Below are 25,711 nucleotides of genomic sequence, written 5' to 3'. Positions count from 1 at the left end.
CTTCAATGCAGCTCAGGGCATCGGTGCATGCAGAGGAGGAGTCAGGGAACAGAGCGGTCCCTTCATCAGATCACAGACCATTACGTTACCTGCAACATGCCCTGCCACCAGCAGAGCGGACAAATCTCAGTCTGTGCACAATCAAATCCCACTTATTGTAAACGTGTGGTTTTACCAATTTCTATTGCACAAACCTTTAATAGATCCATTTGAGTATGCAAGCATAATGAAGCAAAAAAAAGGGGGATTTTATTTGGTGCTAATTCACCACATGCAAATTCCAGCTGTTTACTGTAGACCTACCGCCAAGCATACACTTCTTCCCACAGCTCATCAGAAAGCCTCTTGCTGGTGAAAGTGGTTAATCCACAAGATTTTTGTTGCTAAAGCCAAGACTCCAAATGGGGGGTTTAGGTTACTAATGACAAAAATTTTGCGTTCTTTAACTACTGAATACTGTAAGGGATTGTCCATTTACAGAAAACCACCCTAGAAGTGGTTGCTGGCAGAAAAATGGGACCAGAATAGAAGAAGCTGTTACCAGGCAGGACAGAGATGCACCAAGCAAAGCAGCAGTGAACAACAGGCTAGGAAAAAAATCCTGTTATCTGGCAGCATGAAACAGCCAAAGTAAGCGACAAGTTCCTCAGTGCCTGCCAAGCAAAAGCCTTGTGCTAAAATATCCTCCTGTGCCCTGGACAACTTACAGCATCTGACCCAAGGCTGGAAACACAACTTGGCCTTATGCCTCATTGTGATGCCTCATGCCACCGCACGACAAAAGAAACGGCTCCTTTAATAACTAGGTTTGGTGTTCTGTGTTATTCCTATCCCAGAAGCAACCAAAACATCCAGCCAGCATTAGAGCCCTATGGTGCTAGTTTCTCTGCAAAGAATGCATTGCTGCAAGTTATTTGCAATTTATAGAAAACCAAACAGAAAACCTCTAAGGGGATAAAAGAAAAGAGTGAACTGAACAAGTGCAAAGCTGCTCCATGGGCATACAAACCTAAATCTGATTAATATATTATAACAACCCCAGACCTCATTACATCCTGTTCTGTGATCATATACATTTATTTTAAGACTCTGCGTAGCACTGCATTTATAAATGGAAAAGCATACTGGATAGCAAATGGTACGTAAGAAGGGATTTCAGTTTTGATGTGAACTTTTGAGAAGATCACAAAATTCAAGAGAGATCAGTCTACAAATCATCTTTACAGTTACCAGATTGTGGCTCTACTTAACCCTTCTCTAACACAATTCAGCAGAAGCACTTCCCTCTGGCTGTGAACAACAGGAAAAGCTACTGAAGGAACATGTAACATGAAAAGATCTAGCTCCCAGAAGAATCACAGCATCTGCTTTTGCTCTCCCAAAAAGCACAGGGAAATAGGCATCATTCAGGTCAGTTTTATAATTGCTCATGTGGTTGCAAACTGTAGTTAATAAAAATACTGAGATGTGGGTCACTGCTGTGGTACTAGTTAGAAAAGTAAGAGCATAGCACCATAGCTACAGGTGCAAGAAGACCGCTGCCTCTCTTGAAAAAAATAACTCCAAAACTGCCAGCATTAAATTTTTAGGGAAAGTTGCTCACTGCAAACTACAGGAACTGCTTCTGGTTTGCCCACATCTTTAAAGCCATTTGGTACTGTAAAGTGGCTTTCTCTAGATGTAAGAATAGCAAGCATGCATTAAACTTCGGCAATTATGTTTTGATAGCTTAATAAAAATTATTAGTATGAACATTTGCAAAAAAACATCAGCTACAGATCTATCAAAATGGACACAGGCTTGAAGAGCAACACTCTGAGACACAGAAAACATTTCGTATCTCACGATGCTGCGCAGTGGATGCTTACACAAAGAATCCACTAGAGAACAGCAAGCAGCTGTAGTTTCACACAAGTTCTCCAATTTCCCTGCAAGAAGAATTTTTCATGAAATAAGAAGTCAGAAGTGCTTTCCCAACACAGCAGTAGAAACAGCTCGTACTTTCTCATGACTGGCCATACTCTTCCCCCACCCCCGCCAAGGGCCAATGCAATCCCTGCACCTTTATGCTACTGCACTGCGCACACCCCAACACCACTGTCCTCGGGGATCTCAGACCTCAGTGCTGCACTGCAATTAAAAGAACAAAGTAACCCAACAGAGATAATTTGCTAGTACCTACATCCTCTAGCACCTACCTTTCTGACCACAGTACGTTACATCGAGTTAGCTTACATCCAGCTCATTTGCAGACTTTACTGACCAAAGCCTGGCACAAAGTCAGGAACACACAAGACCTTTTCACACAAAGACAACTGCTTGGGTGAGAAAATTGGAAAGACCCCTTTTTCAGATGCCCTTCTCTTTCTAACAAGTACAGATTTAACCAGAGAATCACATCTCACTACACTTAGCTACATGCACTGACTTTCTTGATTTTATCTTCTCCAGCCTGATAAACATTCACTAACTTACAGTAAGTGGATCTACAGAAGAGATTGATTGACAAACCTCAAAAGTTTCACAGATACCTAAAGGCGTGACAAGAGTCTTTTCCACAGAACAAACATCAGGAGAACAACCAAATATGGCAGTAAGAAAACAAAACCAAAGCAAAACTCTGAATCTCACTTTGAAGCCACTGTACCATGGTTTGCTGAGGCCTGATTCACTGCTGGAGCACTGGGCTGGATCTCATGGCTCTGAAGAGCCCATGCTAGATGCTGGAGTTAACTCCAGTCTTGTCCATAGCCTGCTGTTGGTAACAACTGTTTTTTGAAGGACATTTGCATTGTCACTTCAAAACCCTTGGGTCAGATGGATTGGGGGAAAAATACAATTTGGCTAAGAAATTAAAAAAAAAGATACCTTTTCATGTTTTTTTATGCAGTTGCTCAGTCAACCCTTCTTCCTACTTTGTAAAATAAGGTATAGGTTCACAAAACTCCCATCTGGACAGAGCTGGGCTACTCACTTCAAGGCAGCTACTCATTTCCATGGGCTAAACTTCATCAGCAGACAATTAACATACATTAAATTCTTTGGCAATGATGTTTTCCCAACTAAATTCCTACCAAGGTGATGTTCTGCAAGTCCTCATAATGAAGGAATGAAGAAGCAACAAACACCACTTTCCATTCCAGATTCAAATCCATACTGCAAGTCGACATCCGTTATCTTCTAAGAAAATTAATCTCCTATAGTAATAGACTGGAAAAACTCAATGATTTTTGCAAACACAGATGCAAATTTGGAACTTCAGGACATCTGCAATCACCAAACAGGCAGTTGTTACTACTGACCCACGTACAAGCATTATTGTGCTCAGTGCCATTAATGGAGAGTATTTCATTTGTTAGAGCAAAGCCAAATTTTAACATCTACACACTTAATTCCTCTTCGGATCAAACTTTATTGCTGCCTCTTGCACTTTACACTCCATAAGCCCCTCTTGCAGAGCATCCTCCTCCAGTCCAATTAAGATTCTGCTTTCAATTCCTTCTGTAAAGTCTGCTGTGCTCCTGTCTTCTCCCAGCTGCATCAGCAGCTAGGATGACCATAGATGGAGCACGTTTGGCAGGTGAAATGACCCAGATGCTGAATCTGGAGCCATCTTCCCAGCTGCAGTAGCTGGGCTCACATCCGACTCCTCAGCTGTTGGCTGTCAAGCTGCCCCCAGGCTGTGCCAAGCATACATCTCAAAGCTTTGACCGAAGTGGGGCAAACGCTCTAAATCTGTGAGGCCTGCTGACAAAAAGGATAATGAAGACCAAAGGTTTTAAAAGTAGGCCACGAGGGAAACCAAACACCCTTCCTCCTTTCTCTTCTATCCCTCATTTTATTCCACAGTCTCTTTTCCCCTATTAATAAAAATACAGGAAGAGCTGACTGGTGAGAGCGGGTCTAATGTACCATGTCCTAGTCTGAGGTACGTGACTAGCAGGAGTTTCCCCTTCGCTCAACAACACTACATGCACTGGAAGGTGGCTCATGTACCTCTGCATCAAGTCCAGGCACAGCAAGGGCTGGGAAATAATCTTTATTGAGGGAAAGGTGGAGACAGACAATTTCTTTATTTTATTACTCAATCTTTAAGCCTCCTAGACATCTTTAAACCATCAAAGCTGCAGAAATTCTCATGCAAATCAGGAGTGACTATTTAATATCCTATTCCTGACCAATTTCATCATGATCTTGAACCCAAGAAGGGACTTCTACATCCTCCGCACCTCCTCACTGAGGAGCAAAAGAAAAGGCTTACCTTGATTCAATGGCCTCTGTCATTCAACTACCACTATGTGTTCTGATGTAGATTTAAAGGAGAGTGTTTGAAGTTTTGGCCCTTTACCTCATTTCTGCTCGTCCTGGCACAGTACTCCACACATTGATAAAATAAACCATCCCCACCCTCCAGTAAAGTACCTCCACACGGCCTATTTGCTACAGACAAAAAGAAGTCTCTTCTGAAATGGCAAGCCGAACTTACAAATGCCTCTTTCAGGTTTCTTGTATATATTACATACATACATACTGTACCTGTTAGAGCTCCTGAAAGGAAAACACTGCTTTAGAGAAAGTTTGTTTTCTAAAATATCACATTTAATAGTGGAAAATATTTCGCACATTTGTTATTAAATAGCCTACGGCTTGCTATAAACCTAAGCATTTCAAAATTAAAAATAAAGACGATCTTCCAAGTAAAAGGAGCAGCATCAAGTTAATTCTGCCCAAATGTTTTTGTAAAAAACAAGTAGCGTTGTTTAAGACACAAAAGTAATACACGTTTCCATTTTTATTTACTACTGAAAACAGTAGTTCTGAAGCTAACTTTACCCCCGCAGCACTTAAAAGTCACTAAACTGAATTACAGGCACTAAGAACCTTCCAGACTTCAGGTGCAAGAAGTGGACTGTATTTTAGGAAAACCAATTCAATTTAACAATGTATTAGTAAAGTACCATTTCTTTCCTTTCACCCTCTTCTTTCAAGACAAACGTCTCCTCCAAATCAGAAGATCTGTAATGAGGAACCAGGCAACAATTTTTACTCTCAGAGATTTCTTGTGTGATCGTATGCAAGGAAATTAACATCTGTCAACCTCATTTTCTTTATATGCAGTCTGAATTAGATGTTGGGGGAGGGAGGAAGAGGCAACTTAGATTTCAATAATTATTAGTAATTTCTGTAATTGAAAAATATATATAAGCACTCAGTTTGCAGATCCAAAATACACGAAGTAAAAGAAGGCTACTACTCAGTTGAACTGGAACTCCAACCCTCATACCCACTTGCTCTGCAGTATTTGGAGAAAAGGCAGGATTTGCAGCGCTCCGTCCATGAACAAATCCAGGCCCTGCTAAGCTCCAAGGAAATAAAAGTTGCAAAACAGAACATGCCTTACAGAGCCAGACACCTATTTCTTTATACAGTACAGACTCCAATTTCAATCCCCTGAAGTAGTAAACTACAGTAGTAGTGTAGTGTGTAAAAATGACAAAATGAATAGCCAGTACATAAAGCCAATTTACAGGACTCTAGAAAGCATACAGAAGCTTTCACCAGATTCCTATCTTAGTTAATAAAAAATAAATCTGTGTATTAAGCCCTTCAGAATAGAAACTACCTCTTAACTGTTTCTACAGTACATAGCAAAAGGAGACCCACAACTGGTAGTTGAAAATGCCAGAAAATCCCAAAATGAATCATGAGTTCTGCTTTGAACTGCTGTATGGGGAATCTTCTGTCCAGGTGACAGCCTGCCACTGCAGAATTTTTATTTTTATTTTTAAAAAGTATGACATTCAAAAAATTCTTGTTCAAGGCACTGTAATTTACACCTACAGATTAGCACTGCATTTAAGAAAAATCCTAACAAAACAACTTACTGCCTTTCCACTGCTACATCTGTCAGCGTGAAAAGAGACTGCCACCCAGTGGACTACAACCAAGTACATCAACTGCAAGCCACGACATTCAATACAGAATTGCTGAAGATTTTATTTTTAAGAAAAGTGCAGTTATTTGGGGATTTTTCTTGTTAATATATAACGTTTCAAATACATATATTCACTTGTCATTCTGCCCTGCACCTAAAAAATCAATATCTGCATGAAGGCACTGTACATAAAAAGCTTTTCAGAATTACAAGAAAAAATAATCTACCAAATCAAGCTTTCAGCAGAGAAATAGTTAACTAGTGCAATCACTCCATTCAGAGGTGGGTTATGTTCTAAATGTAGCCTCTGCCATCCCTGGGAAGGTTTAAACAGAATTCACCTGTAATATGGCAATTCCGAATAGCATACACAGATAGTTTAACACCTCTTGAGGTCTGGAGTTCATTTGTATTTGTAAAATCCTTCTCCAGTCTTCTTACCCAGCTTCTTCTCTTTTACCAGTTTATTCAGGAGTGGGCTGGGTGCAAAAAGAGGATTGTTGGGCTCTAATGAATGCCATCCTGGTCGAAGAAAAGAAGTGGATGAATTAGTAACAGTTCTGTTTACATGCAGAGATAATAGAGATACGCACCTCCTTAGAAAAACAGTAAGAGGTCAGAAAACTGACAGAGGTTTGGAACTTAATTCTAGGCTCTCTGAGACCCTTCAATACAGCTTCATAGAGCACAGATCAGTATTGATGATTATGAGCAAACCTAGCAATTAGTCTTTAGGTGCAGTCTACTCTGAACACCTTATAATCTCCGCAACGGAGGATTTTTAATACTTTTTAAAAAAAAAAAAAAAAAAGGTAACTTCTGAAATACAGGTAAGTACAAGGAATTTCTACCTGTGAAAGACACAGTCAGTTAGAATAATTTAACAGTACTCCACAGTACTGGCTAAAAGCAAAAGCTGTTTCATTGAAGATGCCATTCTGAAAGTGACATTCTGCCTCAGAGAATATTTAAGCTGCTCATTCATACAACAACCATCAACAAGCCACCACCAATTACGTCTTTTTTTGTTATTGTACTGACATTCATCCACGTATCAACTGAAGTGAAAGCGAGATGGTATACTCGCATCTTTGATGGTATTTACTGGGTTTCCTATCAATTGAGGATGAAAATAAGGCTGGCAGAAATAGGATACAGAGTCTCAACATTTGTTGCTCTTCATCAGAATTTCTTACCTCCAGTACACATCTCTCTTCCCACTGATTCTTTTTAGATATATAAAAAGTTCCACTAATGTTACTATTATTTTCCACTGGAACTTGACAGTCAGCCAAGCCACCACTGTTCTGTCCCCATGTGTGTAGGGTACAGGTATACAGTACAAATGTTGTACTCATACAGCATCCTAAGCTGAATTCTCATTCCTTTCTCCTCAACAGTTAAAAGACTATGCCATAAGCATTCAGTTTAAACTAATTAAGAGTCAGATGAACTTTCTAATGAAAATCTACAATGTAGCTAAAAAGGGGGAAAATAGAAGAAAATAAGCGTGCAGTACCATCTATAATATATTTACTGGTATCCAACCCAACATAGTCCAGCAGTTCAAATGGACCCATGGGATAGCCAGCCCCAAGCTTCATAGCAACATCAATATCTTCCTTTGATGCATCTCCTACAGAAAAGATTGACAGTTTGATGAACAGAGAAGATTCCGCATCTACTTGGCACCACTTATAAATAATTAACAGGGTGATATTTCACTCTGGTGCAGCTCTTCACAGAAATCTCTGCACGTTTCAGAACCACAAAAACTGGAGTCACATGCTGGGAGCATAAAGCTGAATTTCTCACAAAGAAAAAAAACCCAAAAAACCCTGTGGGCCTGCTTTCCATTTTTCTGGCTTCCTCTTGCATTTCAGTATAGATCGCTACACTATTGATGGAGCCACAGCTACTGTGCTCAACCTATCAGAAAGACCAGAGGAAGAACTGGTCACTATGAAGAATCAAGAGCTTTTTTTTTTGAGGCAGCTGAACAGTCTAAGTAAGGAAAGATCTCAATTTGAGCTTCAGGAGATCAGCAGCAGCTTTTGAATGATGCACAGGGCAGAGCTACCCTTACTCTACAATAGCCAGAAGGCAAGTGGTATCCAGCTGATGGACAAGGTGGGCATGCAGGGGGGAGCAGTAGCAGCTGAGTAACATGCTTAGTTACAGCAGCTTTCACCGGAGGATGTCACCAGCACCAGAGGCAGCAGCTAGGAGTGACCTGAAGAGACTGTACAGGTGCAGTTAAATTTGTGAATTCAAAAAGTATTCAAAAAGAAAAAAATCAAAATTATCAGAAATCTGTTACTTCTACTTCAGTCTGTGCCTATAAAAATACAAATCCTGCATTGCCACATTGTCACAGTTAATATTCACCTCATTCTTTTGCCGGGAATGCATATTTCATGAAAGTAGATGCGCCTCTACTGCTTATTTCTAATACATATTTTGATAAAGGCAGTGCACTTCTTTGCAGATCCTATAAAAAGTATGAAGTTAAACAAATACCAGAGGTACTTCTTAAGTAACCTCCATGCTCGATGTGTGCAGGCATTCAGGGTGTCAAAGCTTGGCAGACATAACCTATGCAATTTATATGCCTAAGATCAGAGAATCTTAGAAATAAATTTTCAAAATCTCTCATAAAGGCAACAACTTCAGTGAAAGTTCTGTATGTGGTAACATTTTTTATGTATCTCCCTTTACGCTTTAAAGCTGACAATTTTTTTTTTTTAAAAAAAAAACCCCACATTTTATTTCTGAGAAACTGGAAAAATTAGCCTTACTTAATTCTACCATAATTTCAGTTCCCCAAATTCAAACACACAGAAATCCTCAACTCACTTGAAGTTGATGCAAATGTACATACTTCTATCAACAGATTTGTCCCACTTTGTTTGTCAAACCTGGGGCTTGGACACCTGACAGTATACAGCTGCATTATAATATAATTAAAAATAGCAACAGGGCAAACAAGGGTCGTACACCTCGTTCATACTATGTCTCCTAGTATAAAGCTGATTTCCAGAGAAACTTGACTGACTGCTTTTTTGGTTTTCCACTAAGAATAGGGCAGTACAGACCACCATACATTAATATTTATAATATGCCCGCTGTTTAAATCACTGTTAATATACTAAAGGTATTTTGCCTATACAAAAGCGCACATTTAACCCAAGGAGATTTTGTATAAATAAAGACTCCAGGAATGATCCAATAAAATGGTATTTCAGTGCTTGGGGTTGCCAGGAAAGAGACTCAAATTTCATACTAATGTGGATGACAATCTGGCTCAACCATCTACTCTGAGAATTAACACAAAGGATATGATAAAAATTCAACCTAATTCAATGGAAAACATGAATCAGAAGACAGCCATCAGGCTTTTCAAAACATTAATCAGCTTTTTAAATAGATTTCATTAGAGTTAAAAATTCATAAATTATCTTTAACAAGTTTGGAAATATACTGTTGAACAAAACACAAAAAGAATAAAGATGAAATCAAAATATTGTTTTGTTTGGCAAAGAACAGTCAATTTTTAACATACAATCTCAGCAACTGTTTTCTTCTACATTTAATTAAAAGTTCTATTGCCTCCTGAAATATGCATAATGATAGTTGTCACATGAAGGCACCTCTTTTACACACCACGGAACACCCATACACTTCACTTAAAATTGTGACTTTTTCTAAGAGAATAACGCCCCCTCGCATCCTTGCCTTTGCCTTTCAAGTCACTAAAATTGCTCTTTTCTCCCTCTGAGATGTAATTAGGTACATCTGTTGATGGATAAACAAGTAGTGTTGGTTTATATTTTTTTCTGGAGATCAAACCATCCCTTCCATGTGCTATAAAAGACATTTTTAATATTTAAAGCATACTTGGTGGAATCCTGATAATGGAGTGCTTTCATCTGTAAAAAAGCAGTGATTTCAAAAACAAAATGTTTCAAATGACATTCTTAGTAGCATGCAGCTATGAGCAGAGCACTTGAAATAAAAGCAGTTATACTCCATAATTTCCTTTTTATCCACTACATTATTGGCTTGTTTCCTTTTCAAAACAATTATCAATGCTTTGAAAAAATTAGTGGTTCTTTGGAGATTTGCGATTATTTCTACCTACCCTCAGTATTAACTTAAGAGACCAACAGTGAGATGGGAATTCCTAAAGAACCTATGTCTAAAGGAGATAGAAAGTGAACAGGAGGTTTTGTGGGGCAATAGTTGAGCACAAATCACTTGTATGCCGGTACCACAGTGTGACACCGAGTATTATACTACTTACCTCACCTGAAAATTGGTGTTTTATTTCACAAGCCCAATATATTGAACTTTGCTAATGGTCCCATTATGGTATTTTCAACCACTTTCTTTAACGTCTCTTGGGATGGAGAGAGGGAGGGCCCTGATCAGTTGGCAGAGGATATTTTTACAATGGCACTACAATCACTTTGTCACCTCCAAACCAGAAACATTTTCCACCACCAGAAATTTCCCACACAAGTAACGAGTACCTTCCAACTCTGCATACACTGACATTTCAAAAGTGAAGACAAGGTCTTTCCAACTACACATACTGGCTCATATTTGATGTTCACTATTGACTTCCAGCCTTTAAGGTCTGAAAGTTTTGCGGGAATTCCAAGGCTTTCCTGAAGGGATATAACATTTAGCAGTGTTATATGTCAACATTCCCTGAAGTTAATATCCCAGCAAGTACCTCTCTCAAAAAGTCGAACAGCTTCCATCATATATGGCACCAAGAGACGGTTTACAATAAACCCTGGAGTATCCTATGAAAAGAAAAAAGGGATTCTAAATAAACATCCTTTACCAGTACTACACTCAAATGCTACATGACAAATTAAGTAAGTGGATGAAGACACTTATTGAATCATCAACTTCTAGTACTTTCTGAACTGTATTTTTCATCTGATTTATCTGCTCAGTATTAAAACACAAAAGATGAATTTCACAAACAAGGAATGGCACATAAACATTCATCATGACTGAGAACAGTAAGACTACTACAATCCCAACTCAATTAATCTTAAAACAATTTAATGTGGTCAGTTGGCAAATGCCTTTTTTTGCAAAATCCGATACAAGTTCCTGAAGCATATGAGAAGAGCAGGTCTTCCCTAACAGCTTTTTTTTGTGTGTCCACTAGTAGAAACACTCCTCGCTCAACAGTGTACTTCTCCCCCACTGATCACTGGTAAACCATGCTTTTGAAAGTTAGGATCACTTCAATAGCAAACACGAATGCTAACAATGAAAAGATAAGATACATGCTGTCTGAAGAAGATAACAAACTGATACAGAACTTCTTGCACAAGCTTTAATCAAAACCAAAAATAAGAAGAAAAGAGAAAGAGCTTCGCAAATATAGTATTATTTCATATACTGCCACTGTTTCAGATATTTATTGTTCATTCAGTTTTATTCAGTATTTAATCCAGAGAATTCCAAGCATCTTTCCTTCTACAAACAGGATTTTTTTTTTTAAAAAAAAAGGGGGGACGGAGAGTGGAAGGTTCAGATATGGAGTCTGCATTACCATCTACCCAAGCTAATTTATAAACAATAATTCATCATATACTCTGCACATTACATACTGCACAACTGTGACAGAAACAGGAAAAAAGTCAGCTAAGGCCACAGAGCAATTTAGCAGTACAGCCAGAATTAGAGTTCAGCATCCAGATGCTGAATTACTGGTAACTACCGGATTGCAAGCCCTTCTTTTTATGGCCAAATGTCTCCTGGGGGCTGTGAAACTCAAAGCAATAGCTTGAATAAAGCTACCCAGACCACAACTTAGTGGATTCAGAAAAAGTGTGCTTAGGAAGTAGGGTATTTCTCTAGAGAAAAAAAACAAAGCTGCAAAGCAATGACGATTAATATGGGTCTAGTTACTGCAGTCTTAGGAAAAACTTGCAATGATCACACACCATGGAGGATCCATCCAACTGCCTCACAGTACAAGAGGTAGCAGTCTTGTCTCTAACATGGCTAAAGATGAGCTTCTGCTTAAGCTCTCCAGTCCAGGCTTCTGCAAGACTGGAAAAGAAAAACCAAAAGCTGTAAACCCTGATACTTGTGAGTTTTGCTGCTTCTCACAAGATGTCTAGAGTCACTCTACTTTGAGGAAATTGTGGTAAATGTGGGTGTTCTCCTTGTCAAAATGTTTTTAATAGGGAAAAGAAACTAGACAAAAAGCAGCTTGGAAATCCTTGAAGTGCTCTTACATCTACTAAAACCTACCACCTTAAAATTAAGAGTTTTCAAGAACATACCTTCTGAACCCCATACAATCAAAATGTACTCACTTTACAACTGACAGGACTCTTTCCTACTGCTTTACTGAAATCCACAAGTGATTCAAAAGTCTTTTGGCTGGTCATTGGAGTCTTGATGACCTGGGCAGAGGGAAGGTCGGGAGAGCATAAGGACATTTATGAGCTGAATCTCTCTCATTTCCCTGTACAGCAATGATTAAACTGTAACGCAGAACACTATTCCAGAAATGAATAAAACAATTGTTTTGCAAAACCCAGTTTGGGTGGATATATGCGTAACAGACACAGAAATCTATTTTAAAGTTATCTATCTTTCAAATAAGTGACAGCCTCTTAGCTTTTTAGTACATTTCCATGTTGATTTTCTTCACAACTGAGTTTTGTCACATGTAATATTTTCTGTGCTTCAATGGAGTTGGGATGCATTGAGTCATTTATTAGAGACCCATCTCCACACCCACACCCCCACCCCCCCCCAAAAAGAAAAAGACTTGCAGAAGCTGAACTGGTTATGATATTTGTGTTGAAACTATCTCCATGTGCAGTAACTGAAAATGCTATACATAAGCAGTTAAGGCTGACCTCCTTGTTCATACAATTAAGTCACACAGAGATTTCCCCCTGTCCTAATGACTGATGTAAGGCCAACACAAAAAAACCACTGTCAGAACTAAGGAAAAGGCTTGTTTCTCAGCAGAAAAAAGTAGTGTTCTTTGCTTTGACATCAGACAAAAATATCTGAGATACTTCCATAAGACTGCAACAGTTTCAAGAATGAATTTTTAATATACACTTCAGAATTTTGAAACATTAGCACTAGTCTTTTAGTTTATTAAAGAAATCCCCTCAAAGCTTTGTGCTTCTGAGCAGGAGATCAACAGTCTATGAAAATAGCAGATAAGGCTCAAAGGCACTGCAGACTTGTGACCCATGAAGGACAGCTTCCATGACAGATGACTGGCAACTGCAGTAATATCTTTCATAGTTTGGGCAATTCTCTTGATTTCCCCTCAACTACTTCAAACTGAAACATCTGTTTCACACAAAAAATGTTGTTTAACAATGTTTGTCAATGCCAATCCTGATTTACAGCAGTAGTTTTGAAAAAAAAAAAAAAAAAAAAAAAAAAACCCTAAAAAAACAAATTTCAAGATACTGCTTATTTCATGCTACCATGCCTACCTAGATCTGCAGGCTGTTCTTTTTCAGTCTCATACTGGTGCATACGTTAGTGTCGTGTTATTAAATGTCATAAAGTAGTGAGTCCATCACTAGGACAGAAAAAAAAAAAAAAAAAAAGCAAAGCCTTAAAAAGCATATTTCAAGATAAAGTCACTAAAAGCACAGATTCTGTGTTTTTAAGTTCTTCAAATACTATTCATCAACTGGAGCGACTCTGGCTTAAGACATTCAGAAGTCAGGTGAAAAAACCCACAAATTTTAAAGATTGACCACAGCAGTCATACAGGGATTGCTTTGTTTTGTTTTTTACAAACGATGATAGATATCTTCTGTATTTTTCAAACCTCACAGAGGCTTAACTTAGATCTGTAAAGGTTGTAATTTGTTTTAGGCTTGAGACATGGCATAGAACATCTCATCCATAGAAATAAATTACTGCCAACAACTAGTTCTTAGCACAGAAATCAATAAAGCCTATGTTAGCCTAAGGAATTATATAAGTTAGCTCTGACACCACCTACAAAATTCCTTCCTTTCCTTCTTACAACATTTCCCCAGAGCATTTAGTCACTATATCAAATTTGTTCATTTCAGTCAAAAGGTTCAAACATTTCCAAAGGGGGGAGGAAGAGAACAATACATTCAAAGACAAAGAGCAAGCCCCTGCATAATATATATTTTAATGGGGAACAAGCAAAAAATATAATAAAGTGAATCTCAGGAGTTCAAAAGGCAGGCAGAACATATTTGAAGTGCTTGTCACCAAAGCAGTATTAGAACTAATCACTCATGGGACAGAGGAAAAAGATTTACAACACTTAAGGGCATGAAGTACGTGAAACTTTGGGGCAAAGTGGCCAAAATGCAAAGTTTATTTTCCCTTACTCAAGACTTTATAAGTTTTAGCTGATCAAGGTCAGCTGTAACAGGGGAAGGTTAGAAAAAGCAGAAGAGACACCTGTTGTTTTTTCTGCAATGCGATCTTTACTTTGGAGGCTCAGATAAACTCTAGTATTATTTCTTATTCTGCTCTGCATTGCAGTACTATTAGAAATTGCATGATGTAGCCAAAGACGGTATGTTTAGAAAAGATATCTGAAGACTTATGTTAAAGTTTCTTTTTACACTTCCTCAAAGGTTGGGAAATATTCTAATACTTCCAGACAAATCATCTGGAATGTTGAAACAAACATGACTGACTTTGTTTCAAAAGTCACAAGGCAGTAAGATTTCATCTGCACATCATTTTATACTGATTTCTACACTGGTAACAATCAAATTCCTCTGCCAATCACCAAATGATTTTGTTTAAGCTGTCAGTAGTTCTTATTAATCAGCTTGCCTGCGTGCCTAAAATGATCACTATAAATGGCAACACTGTTGACAGTTCAGTGGAGAACCTCGAGACTGAAGGAGCTACCTCTGTCTGTTCAACCTGCCCCTCAACAGAGACTGCACCGCCCTCTTATCACTAGAGGCAGCTTATTCCATATCAGAAGAGCTGCAAACTGAGATCCACTCTTTCATCTAACTGAATTCTTAGTGATGACAATCACTAAGACAGTGGTTGTTATGATGATGTTATAAAACACTTACCTCCACAAGCTTCATCATAGGCACTGGATTGAAGAAATGGAGACCACCAAATCGGTCCTGCCTGGTGGTTGAGTTAGCCAACTGCGTGATTTGCAGGGATGAAGTGTTGCTTGCAAATATCGTATGCCTGGAAAAAAACCCCATATGGATTGTATAAATGACAGCTATTTTTCTGAAAGTAGGAGATTGGTGCCCTAAACATAAATAGACATCCATTGGCTAACCATCCACGGAATTCTCAGAAATATCCCTGCAGATTATTATGGTCCTTTTGCTGAGGTGTAAGTAGAGCAATGATGAAATAACCACTGGAAGGGCTGTGTGAGTTTCTGAGTCCCAGGTATGTTGAATACTTATATTAGGTGACAGAAAAAAAGAATCTGGAAGCAGAAAATTTTTGTTAACTCCCCAAATCTATGCCAGGTAATTCCTTCAGCAATCCTGGAAACCTAATGGTATTTTTCATTGTTAATCATTTACCCATCTATGAAAACCCAATCATTTGCCATGTCACAAATGCACTTTGGAGTCTTCAGAAAAATTTGGAATCTATTTTTTTTTTAATAATGATCAATGACAGAAACGATGAAGAAAGCTACCACCAGAGCGAAGAGCTGATGTAAAAACAGAGAAAAGAGAAAAACTGCCATGCATGGGACACTGCAAAGGATACACAAAATCACAAGAGTTTTAAGACATATATGAAGTCCTTTTCCACACATAAACCAGATTTACTAACTGCAATTTATAATGGTTTGGTTTTGGTTGGGTTTGGTTTTTTTTTCCCCCAGAAATATCTCAGAACCTCAATAGCCCTGCTATACTGACAACACACCAAAAACTTACAGAAAGGGCTTTATCTTCAAATCACAAAAATTAGAAACTAAATTAGAGATGAAACCCTATCTTCCATTATGGACTGTATCCTACTGACCTTTCAAAAAGTTATCCTATGGACTCATCAAATGTTAATCTATATTGGTATTTTGTTTACATTTCACCGAGTTATAATCGAGCTTTGCAACAGAGCTTTCGGAAAAGTTATGTCCAAGTCATGTGGACATCTTATAGCGGCATCCAAAAGAAAACGTTCGGGGATAAAAAATCCCACACTGATTTCCATTTTTTTGTTACGTTTTCTCAGTTTTTGAGAATTTGTTACAGAGAGGGAAATAAAAAAGCCTGCCAATTCCTATTTACACTTCTTACAAATATTCTTGTGTTATTTCCCCACCACAAAATGGGCCTTCTATTGTTCTGAGGTGGGGTACTAAAAAGAGCATTCTACATTTCATAGTTTTGACCTTGCAAGGTCAAGATGCTTATCTTCACTGAAAATCTGCCACGATACACGAAGAATTCAAATATCCATATAAAAACTAATGAGCACATTGATTTGTGAGATGTAATCATTGCTAGGTTTGCATCTGGGCTCACTTAAAGTAAGAGATTTTACCTCTGTGGGTGAATACTGTAGCCTCACACAACAAAAAAGCATTATATTTCTATTGTGTAGAAGGGCATTTTATTTACACTTTTGCTCTGACCAACCAATTGATTTAAATTGACTTTAAAATAGAATTGACATGCCTCTGTGACTTAGAATTACATAATCCGTGCTTCAGGTGACATCAGATTTGGAAGGCTTTTGCAAGCAACAGCAAAGCCCTAGCAAGGCTTTTCAAGGCACCAGCGTGCTTTCTCTTGGTGCCATCTAGTGGGTCATGGGAAGACATTAAAAACAGAGTCCAAGACAAGAGAAACATACCATTTCAATAAAACCAACTCTTACAGTCCAGCTCCGTTATGCAGTGCACACTGCACAACACTTCTTTTGTAACAGATTTATAACACACTGATGCTAACACAGTGAACAGCTGGAAATCACTGGCCAGTTCCTAGCTGAGTTTCCACATCTAAAGATAAATCCTAGACCAAGACATGTCGACAGACATTCTCACCGCCTAGAAATAAACAGAAAGCAAGTAGGCAAGAGCTCTTAAAGTGGATACCCAAGAATTCTGCCTTGTTCTTTACAATCCTGTTTGGAAAAGTGCTGCAAAGTGTTTAAAAGGCCTAAAACCCACAAAGAACATGGGGATAGTCTACAAAAAGCCTAGCCCGACCTTTTAAAAATGAAAACGTGAGACAAACTCAACTCAAGAAAAGGAAAACTGAACTGAAGAGTGCGTAGCAATGCTTTTATCGCCCGCTCTGAGGATGATGACCATGTAACACATTAACAACAACGATACTAGGAGGACAAGTATAACACTGAGAGGAATATAACATACACAAGCAATTTTGCAAAGCTCTAAGAACATAAACCAGTATGCTCTCAAGACTGATGGCATCCAAGAAACAGTAATCACCATTTCACCCGGACAGTTACCCAGATGAGGAATATCCTGAGTTCCCAGTGCTCTCTGGGGTTGCCAAACTCTACGGGCTCATTACATTCTCTCTGAAAACTTAAGAGAATTTCACTCCCCACACCCAAATGAAACTCCTCTCAATGAAGAATAAGGTTTACCACCCCCCTCCATTTATAGATCCACTTTCAGAGAAATTATAGTTATTTTATAGAGAAAAATGAAGAGGAAAGAAGTTAATTGTGTTTTTGTTTTTTAATGCAGCGCTTTGGTTTTGTGCTGTCCCCAGACTTATCTTCATTGAAGAGGTCATCACAGTGAAAAAATGGGAGAGGAACATGTAGCTGTTGCAGCTGAGGTTTCATACAGCTTATGTTCCACAAGCATAATTCATCATCTGGTCTGAGCAACTGTAATACACAGCCCCTTATGTTTTGATCAGCTACCTGGCATTTGAATTAAGTCAAGTGCCCCCTCCTCAGAAGCCTAGTCTTTCATGATCCCTGCCTATAACATACACTTCACAGTACCATTAATGCCCCACGGAAACAAAGCTTCTCCCGAGACTCAAAGCTGGTTTTAAACAAATCTTGTCTTCGTTACCAATCAACCACAAGGCCACCACCCCCATTAAGCTGATGCAACAGTTAGCCTACATACTAGTTTTAGAAATTTTGAAAAGTTGAATCTTAGTGAAGGCTGTAGGACATCTGCACTGACAGGGAGAGCTTTCTGTTCCACCGCAGTGCCATGCGGGATGAATCAAACCTACTGCTTCCTTCCACGCACAGCAAAACGCCCGCTAGGCTTTTCCACCTTTCCTCACACTACTCGCGTGATCTACAACTCTATGTTCCTCACATAATTGCAAGTTACTATTTGCATCTAATAGCTAATGTTTTAGACACTTGGCTACTAAGTTTCAGTATGTTGCTAGCTTTTCTTTCTTTCCATCTAGACTTTCTACACTGCAGCCCATATTCTTCACCATTCACTTCCCTTTTCTTTATCTTACATGTAAGGTATCTGTATGTTTATCACCGTTTCTCTTAAAACAGAAGGTTTCTTGTCTCATGTCATTTTTCCCAACCCTGCAAAATCATGACTTTTGCCACAGGAAAGAGCATATCTGAACAAGTCCCAATATCTTTTAACAGTCTAGAATGCAAAATTTGATGTTTTAAAGCAGCTATGCTTATAAACAGCTCAGTCTTACAAAAAATAGCCTCAGGTGTTCCAAATGTACATACTATTAAATAAGGCTCCAAGTCCCTGTGCACTTTTCCTTGCTGACTGGTTCTAGACAGTTTGCCATTTAGTACACTCTAATTTGCTCATTAGCTTTCCCTGCTGAGTATGAACAAAGACTGAGGCAACCAGTGGTCTGTTTTCACAAAATAAGCACAGTCTAATCATGACAAGGTACACTGATAATTGCTGAAGGCACCTACTTACTTTTGTCCATCAGACTAAGGTAACAGCAGGCGACCCTGTGCTCAGTGCACTGCTGTTTGTGATCATTTATTTTTTCAGAAGTACCAGCTAATTTTGATTACTGACCATATGAGACAGCCTGAAAATCTCCCCAGGCAGAAGTCAACGATAACATCTTTTCTTCCTTGACATTTATATTCAAGCTGCAGCTTGCTTAGTTCTTCAGTTAGACAGTCTAGAATACCTCTTAGCCAACAGCCCCAGATTTAGCTGTACTAGTTAAAACTCAACCTGCAAGCAGTCAAGGTCTTGTGATCCTGAGTCACCCATTACAAGGACCAAGCTTCAGAGACTGTACACTTGCTTAACAGCATTTTTGGGCTCTGATAGAATTCAACAGTAACTTCCAATACTTATCAAATGTAGTTCAAAGAAAGTCCCGGGGACTGCAAGTAATTGAGTGCATGCTAAGAAATTATTTACACTTCTACCTCACACACAATAACCAGCAATAAGCTATCTCCAAACTCTTGTAATACAAAGTAAACTTAGTTCACTTAAGCCACTGTTGAGCTGACTGTGACTTAGAAGCTAAGAGGCTGAGACTTCTTAAAACTTGTTCATGCTAGGCATGCTAAAACCAAAATATTTTATCATCCCAATTCCCTGTTTAAATGTGGGAACACATACGTTAACCATACCTCGTGTGTACCAGGACAAGCTTATTCTACTGTTGTGCATTTGGATTTGAACTTGCTGAGTAGATGGACAAACCTTATGACTAAACATACTCAGAAGCACATCAAATGAAGCAATGCAACATGTAAATAAACCTGAATACACCTGACAATGTTTGTAGCATATGCACCTGGCACAACAACTATTCCATACTACATGACAGCCTGGCGTTGGTCTAAGGGAGAAAAACTCCTGTTTTTTTAAAAAAGCAGCTAAGACAATGCATAACTAATGATGTAAGAATAAAACCAGAAGATACAAAGGTCTAAGTTTCAAAACGTAACAGGAAAAATACACATACTCTGGAGCAAACTTATCCAGCCTCTTGAAGAGTTCATTTTTAATTTCCTGGTTCTCCACAATGGCTTCTATCACCAGATCCGTGCTGTGGACCACTGCTACTGCATCTGTGCTTGTTGTGAGGTTCTTTAAGGTCTTCTCAATGAACTCAGCACCAGCCTGAAACATTTCCAAGAAGTTGCAATGTCTTTTTACAATGATAAAACTTATTTCTACATGAAAATCCCCTTATGTGCTCTGAAGTGTTTTGGAGCCCTCAAAAATTCAGCCAGTCTGCCACATTTCCAAATTAGTGAGAAAGTTCTGAGTATATACAGATACAATGCTTTCACTGACAAAATTTTCCTAGCCAATCAAATCTGCTTTGAAGCAAAATAGGAGATCTTTGAGTTCATTCTTTCAGGAAGACTATTTGCTGCAGTCCAACCTTTCAGCATAAAGAGTCTGAGCTGGTTGGTCAATCAGTGGTTTCTGAGACAACATGGACTTGCCCTCCATAAAGAGGAAATTTTCCAGTTTCGAACCCTTGCATTGTTTTCATTCAGTGTGTATCTGGTTTCACTCCTATGAACAGATACATGCTTGTTCATGAATACTTCGGGAAATGAAATGGCCTACACTCATTATGGTTTCAGTGCAAATGCGGAGGAAAGAGTTATTCTGTCTTCTAACTAATAAATCTGCCAATCACTGACATAGTCTGTGAGGACACAAATCAAAGAGAACTGCAAGACTTTGAACCAAGGGTAAATGGAGATGTAGTACAAGTAAAAACACACCTGCACGCTAGAATATAACGTCACATATAAAGCACAAGCTTCATGTGGACAATTTTCTTTCAGATTAAAAGACTCCCCATAATTATGTACAGGAAATTATATTGCTCTGGTTATCCTGGTATTACTATAAATTTTCTCCTGTACTTCCTCATGCAAACAAGCCCTTTTTCATTTCCTTTGCTGCATCATTCATGCTGGTAATCATCAATACCAGTATATATTATATATGTTAATATGTATCAAAAGAATTAAATCTGCTGTGGAATTTAGAGAAACAGGCATAGCAACAAATAACCCTGAGGATACTTAGGGTATAAGTTTAGATGCATCAGCTACATGTATTACTCAGCAATGTAAATGCAAAGTACCTCATACAAGTCTTAAAAAAAATCCTTACAAAGGTATTAAGACAATTTTGTTACTATTGGGTTTTGCACAAAATTGGTAGGATTTGGACAAAATAAGCACTCAAAGATAGCTTGCTATTAAGTTAGGATGAATAATTTCGCACCACTTCACATTTAGCATGTTTTAAAAGGTCACCAAGTGGTTTTAAATCTTTATCTCAAGGCTGAAGTCTACAAAGGAAATAAAATAAGACATCTTCCAACCTCCCCAAATCAAGTAAAAAAAAAAAAATCCAAGTTCTTCAGCAGAATGGAAAATATTTTCTTTTTAAGCCAGTATATTAATATGCTCTCTAATACATAACTGTACACAGTATCAGAACTTCAGTATGGTAGTTTTATTCTCCTAAGTTTTCCTAGAGGTATAAAGAAGATGATGTCAACCTCGGGCTTATCTGCAAATTTCTTCTTTGTCACTCTCTTCAAACTCTCTTCAATTCCTTTTGTAGACTTTTTAAGGATTTCATCTGACTGGTCTACTAACACCACAGTGTGACCACTGGCTGCTGCAACCTGAAAGTTAAAAAAAAAAAATGATTCAACATCAGTATCATAAACCCAACCATACTGACTTGTGTGTTGGGGCAGACAATACACAAGGCAATGAATTAGGCAAAAGAGAGATGAAGTACATTGAATCAAGACTTAGGTGCTTTACTAGAAAAATCATTGAAACCTGCACACAGTTGGGATGGAGGGGAAGGGATAAAGGTCTCAAACAGTGTGAGAGAAAAGGAAAAAGAAATCCATTTTTCCCCCAAGCTGCCTGCAGAACGCTACCTGTGGCTATGGCTAGAGAACGAACAGCTGTCTTGAAAAGAGCAAGTGGCTTAGCTGTGATCCTTGGATCTTGTAAGGAAAAAGGGAGGGCTGTGCAGACCAAAACTGGAACTCTGGCAAGGCGCGCGGGTGGCATAAGGCATGGCTAACCCTCTGTTCCTGGGACGTAGCGTAACACAACTCTGCTGTTAGGCCATGAACACGTCCCCGGAACAGCGGGAAGGTGACAACAGAGCTGGGAGCAGCAGCGTAAAGTTCGCCAGTCTGGGACCCTGCACAGACCTGAACGGCCCTGTAAACCCTTCTTACTATGCACTTGGCACAAACACCGGCTCAGCTACAGACAGCACTACCAGGCTGTCTTTCTGGTTGGTATTTGACTAATTTCAAACATATAATGTCGCTTCCTCACATTGCAACAGAGTATTAAAAATCAGCTGTTCATTATCTCTTAGTTCAGTATTCATCAGTTTATGTTTCTCTTGTTAGTTAGCAACAGCCTGTCTTCACTTTCAGAATTCTTGAACTAACAGAGTTGCAACACAGTAACTGTGGAAAACAGATGTTAAAATATGGTTCCACTGGCTGTGGAAGTCACAAAATTTAGGAGCTTAACCTCCTGCAAACTTTCACTTTACATCTAACCTTGCACCTGGAGACTAGAGATTCTCCTGTGCCCACAAGACCTATGCCAACAAAGCTAGCTGAAATGAAAAATATAGAGACGTATCCTGAGGAAAACCAAGGCACTATTCTCATCCAAGGTGCCTCACTAATCCAGCAAATAAATGCCGGACTGGCTCTGGACAGCAGCAGTACAGCTTTAACAAGGCATCAGTCTGCAGCTGGACTTTTCCATCTCTTTTGAATTATTTTTTTATTTTCACTATGGTCATTTACTAAAAACAACTGAATCATAAAAAAACGTTTAAACCGAGCTTGGACTTGCACTCCTAACACTTCATCTGTTGCTCAGCATTTGCAATGGCAAAGCAAGACCCTCCACTCTTCAAAAGAAAAATCAAGACCAAGCACATTCATAAGAGATGCTTCCCTGATTATCCATTTACGACTGCACCATCACTGACCAGTTGGCAAAATATCCTAGAAAAATTAACATCTCCCTTTTCCCACGTCATTCTTACCATATTTACATAGACAGGAAAGAAGAAAAATGGCAAAGGTCACACCACCTCCTTGCAATTCAACCACATGCCCACTCAGACTCTCCAATGACGTTAAGAATACTAAATAAGAAACACAAGAGTGCTGGGGACTCAGTTAATGCTTCTCTCATACAGAAGTGCTTTTCACGTGGCAGAATCATGAGTTACAAACCCCTGGCTTTCAGCCATGCATTTTAGTAGAGGGTAGTTTCCCCTGACAGTATGAGAAAGCAAGGAAAGAGGAGAGACACCTTCTAAGGGAGGAGCAGCTTTATTAATAGGGTGCAGAGGAGACCCCACTCAGTACTACAATCATGACCACTTTGAGATAATTTTGGATTGATAAATTGGAGACAGATGGTCAGCAAAGCAATCCTTGGTCCTTAGCAGCGGTAGAAGACTGCAACCCCTGTTACTGCCAAATGCCAGACATGTTTCTCTTGACAAGCTGCTCTCAGAAAACATGCAGTCCAAAGCAATATGCAGAGCAGTTCACCTTCCCTGCAGACCACCTTTGCGTAGTGTGCATCTTCCTCAAACGTGAGAACTACTTTCTCCAAAGTTGTTCTTTGATGGTTCCTTCAGTGGAAACCTCAAGCTCTAGCATCAAGGTGCAGAGCAGTGTTTTTACCAGACAAGTTTACAAACGACTAGCTAATTCCTTAGCAAAAGAAATAGCCTGTGTTCCTCCCACTAGAGATTTGCCAGGAATGTGAGAAATCTTCAGTTCTGAGAAGGAAACCCATTAATTCATGAAAATGGGGAAGTGCTATTTCTGAATTCCAGCCTCACTGACGGTTTCCACCTGGGGATGCGTGCATACTCCAGTTACTCTTGGTGAAGCCTGTTAACTACCCTGGTATCTTGGGCAACAGGCTCTTTCTGTGATTAGGTAAATATCTAAATCTTAAATCACTGACAGGACCATTCAGTCTTCTGTCCCAAAGCTATCAAGTTAAAGATGAACTTGAAAGCCAAAGGCCTGAGATTAAACACTGGGAAAATAAGTCCTATTTAAATGTTAACCACATCATAATTCTGCAGATGACTGACAGCTTAAATGTTCGTTTTCTTATGATGCTGTATTCAACTTTCATAATGCTGTATTCAACTTTAATAACTTGTAAAAATGTCACTTGATCTGCTCCCTTGGCAAGTTAGAAGCTTCTTTCTTGGACCTACATTTTCCAAATACTATTGCAGAATCACGGAATCACAGAATGGCAAGGGTTGAACGGGACCTCGGGAGATCATCCAGTCCAAGCCTCCTGCTAAAGCAGGTTCACCCAGAGCAGGTTGCATAGGACATCGTCCAGGCAGGCTCTGAGTATCTCCAGAGAAGGAGACTCCACAACCCCTCTGGGCAGCCTGTGCCAGTGCTCTGTCACCCTCAAACATACTTGTTACACACTGTCTGGTTTATAAATAGTCCACACACCGTCTTAAGAACGACTCTTAATGAAAATTCCATAGAGCTTGCTGTAACTACAGGGTTAAGACTAGATTGGGGTAGGCATTGTTAAAAAATGGGCAGATATAATTATGCCTTCAGTCCATGATGAACTTGCTCAGTTGTCCCCTGTACAGCTCCCTCCATGGCTGGGTTAACCACCAGCCGAGCTGAATCAGTGGAAGAAAGTTAGCAAACAGAAATTAAGGTTAAGCAATACAAAGGTATGGTAGGAGTTTTAGACTTAGAGATAAGGTAAGGATGTCTTGCAACTAAGGTCAAGGGTTAGAATTTAGAATAAGTTAACAAAGAACACCAAGCTTTTGTACCACCAGAGGATGAAGACAGTGACATCTGAAACGGACCAGACGAAGCAGAACTGCGACAGGACTGAGACGGAACATACCAGCAAAGGAAAACTGAGAACTTTCTACTGACCAAGAACAGAGGAATCGAGAATGCAGCGAAAACTTAGAGTAGCCTTTGTCTACTATGTAATCATGTTGAAAAGGTATATAAGGTGTAAGGTGTATTTTTTACATTGCCTCAGTGACGGCCCAACTCCGAGTTGTGAATAAATGCAAACCTAGAGTAACCCAGAGACTCATGAAATTCTTTAACAACCACCCTAAATAATTTAAAACATTGACCTTGGTGGCTCTTGCCCACCCATCTGACCTGAAGATGTGCGGATTAGGAAGGGAACAAAAAGGTTGAAAGCTCAGCAACTGGGCAGCTGCGGCGCTTTCTACTCCTCTCCTGCGACCAACCCCAAATTCACACAAGTTGGCAGAACGGGCGCGTCCCTCCACGCTCCCAGAGCCCTCATCCTCGGGCTGCGGTGAAGACACACTGCCAGCGCCCCGAGGCGCCTTGCCCAGGGCCGCGAGACTCACGGCCTGCCACAGCAGGCCCCCTGGTCCGGACGGTTTGCAGAGCGGGATGTCGGCTGCTCTGTTGTCCAAAAAGCGGATTCGTGTCCCGGTGTGCGATCAGTCACCTGCCACACGCTGAGGAGAGACAGACGGCTCCGCTGCGAGAGCGGCCACGGCTCCTCACACGAGCATGGGCTGAGGAAAGCGCAGCGTGAAACAACTGGGACACGAACTACGATGTATTCAGACAAGTTTTGTTGCGTTGCTTTTGGGGGACTTTTTTAACGCTGCTCCTGCCTTGCCGCCCGGGGAGAAGACCTGCGCGGCAACTCGACCCCGTGCGGCGGGCAAGGCCGGGCCAGCCGCGGGCACCACCC

At 39.6% G+C, this 25,711-nt stretch overlaps 1 protein-coding gene across 5 annotated transcripts in view; it reads right to left on the bottom strand.

Moving 5' to 3' along the window:
* The window catches only part of HADH (hydroxyacyl-CoA dehydrogenase), a 44,069-nt gene that overhangs the window by 7,018 nt on the left and 11,340 nt on the right, over positions 1-25,711 (bottom strand). For 2 of the 5 annotated variants that reach the window (XR_004841227.1, XR_004841226.1), the window contains exons 2-8: positions 21,448-21,576; positions 19,879-20,036; positions 15,034-15,160; positions 12,286-12,375; positions 10,674-10,746; positions 7,455-7,571; positions 6,277-6,457 (exon numbers count right to left, since the gene is read on the bottom strand). Coding sequence is in view for 3 of the 5 variants with exons in the window: in XM_035888902.1 (XP_035744795.1) it covers positions 6,339-6,457; positions 7,455-7,571; positions 10,674-10,746; positions 12,286-12,375; positions 15,034-15,160; positions 19,879-20,036; positions 21,448-21,576 (813 nt within the window). In the remaining 2 variants the exon portion in view is untranslated. Of the gene's footprint in view, positions 1-4,739; positions 6,458-7,454; positions 7,572-10,673; positions 10,747-12,285; positions 12,376-15,033; positions 15,161-19,878; positions 20,037-21,447; positions 21,577-25,711 lie in introns of those variants that run through there. The other 3 variants (XM_035888902.1, XM_035888904.1, XM_035888903.1) reach the window with 3 other exon arrangements.

This window comes from Egretta garzetta, unplaced genomic scaffold (genome assembly GCF_000687185.1).
Source record: "Egretta garzetta isolate BGI_Z169 unplaced genomic scaffold, ASM68718v1 scaffold41, whole genome shotgun sequence".
Taxonomy (NCBI): Eukaryota; Metazoa; Chordata; class Aves; order Pelecaniformes; family Ardeidae; genus Egretta; species Egretta garzetta.
Note: the sequence above shows the minus strand (reverse complement) of the source record. Positions and strands in the feature narration are given on the sequence as shown.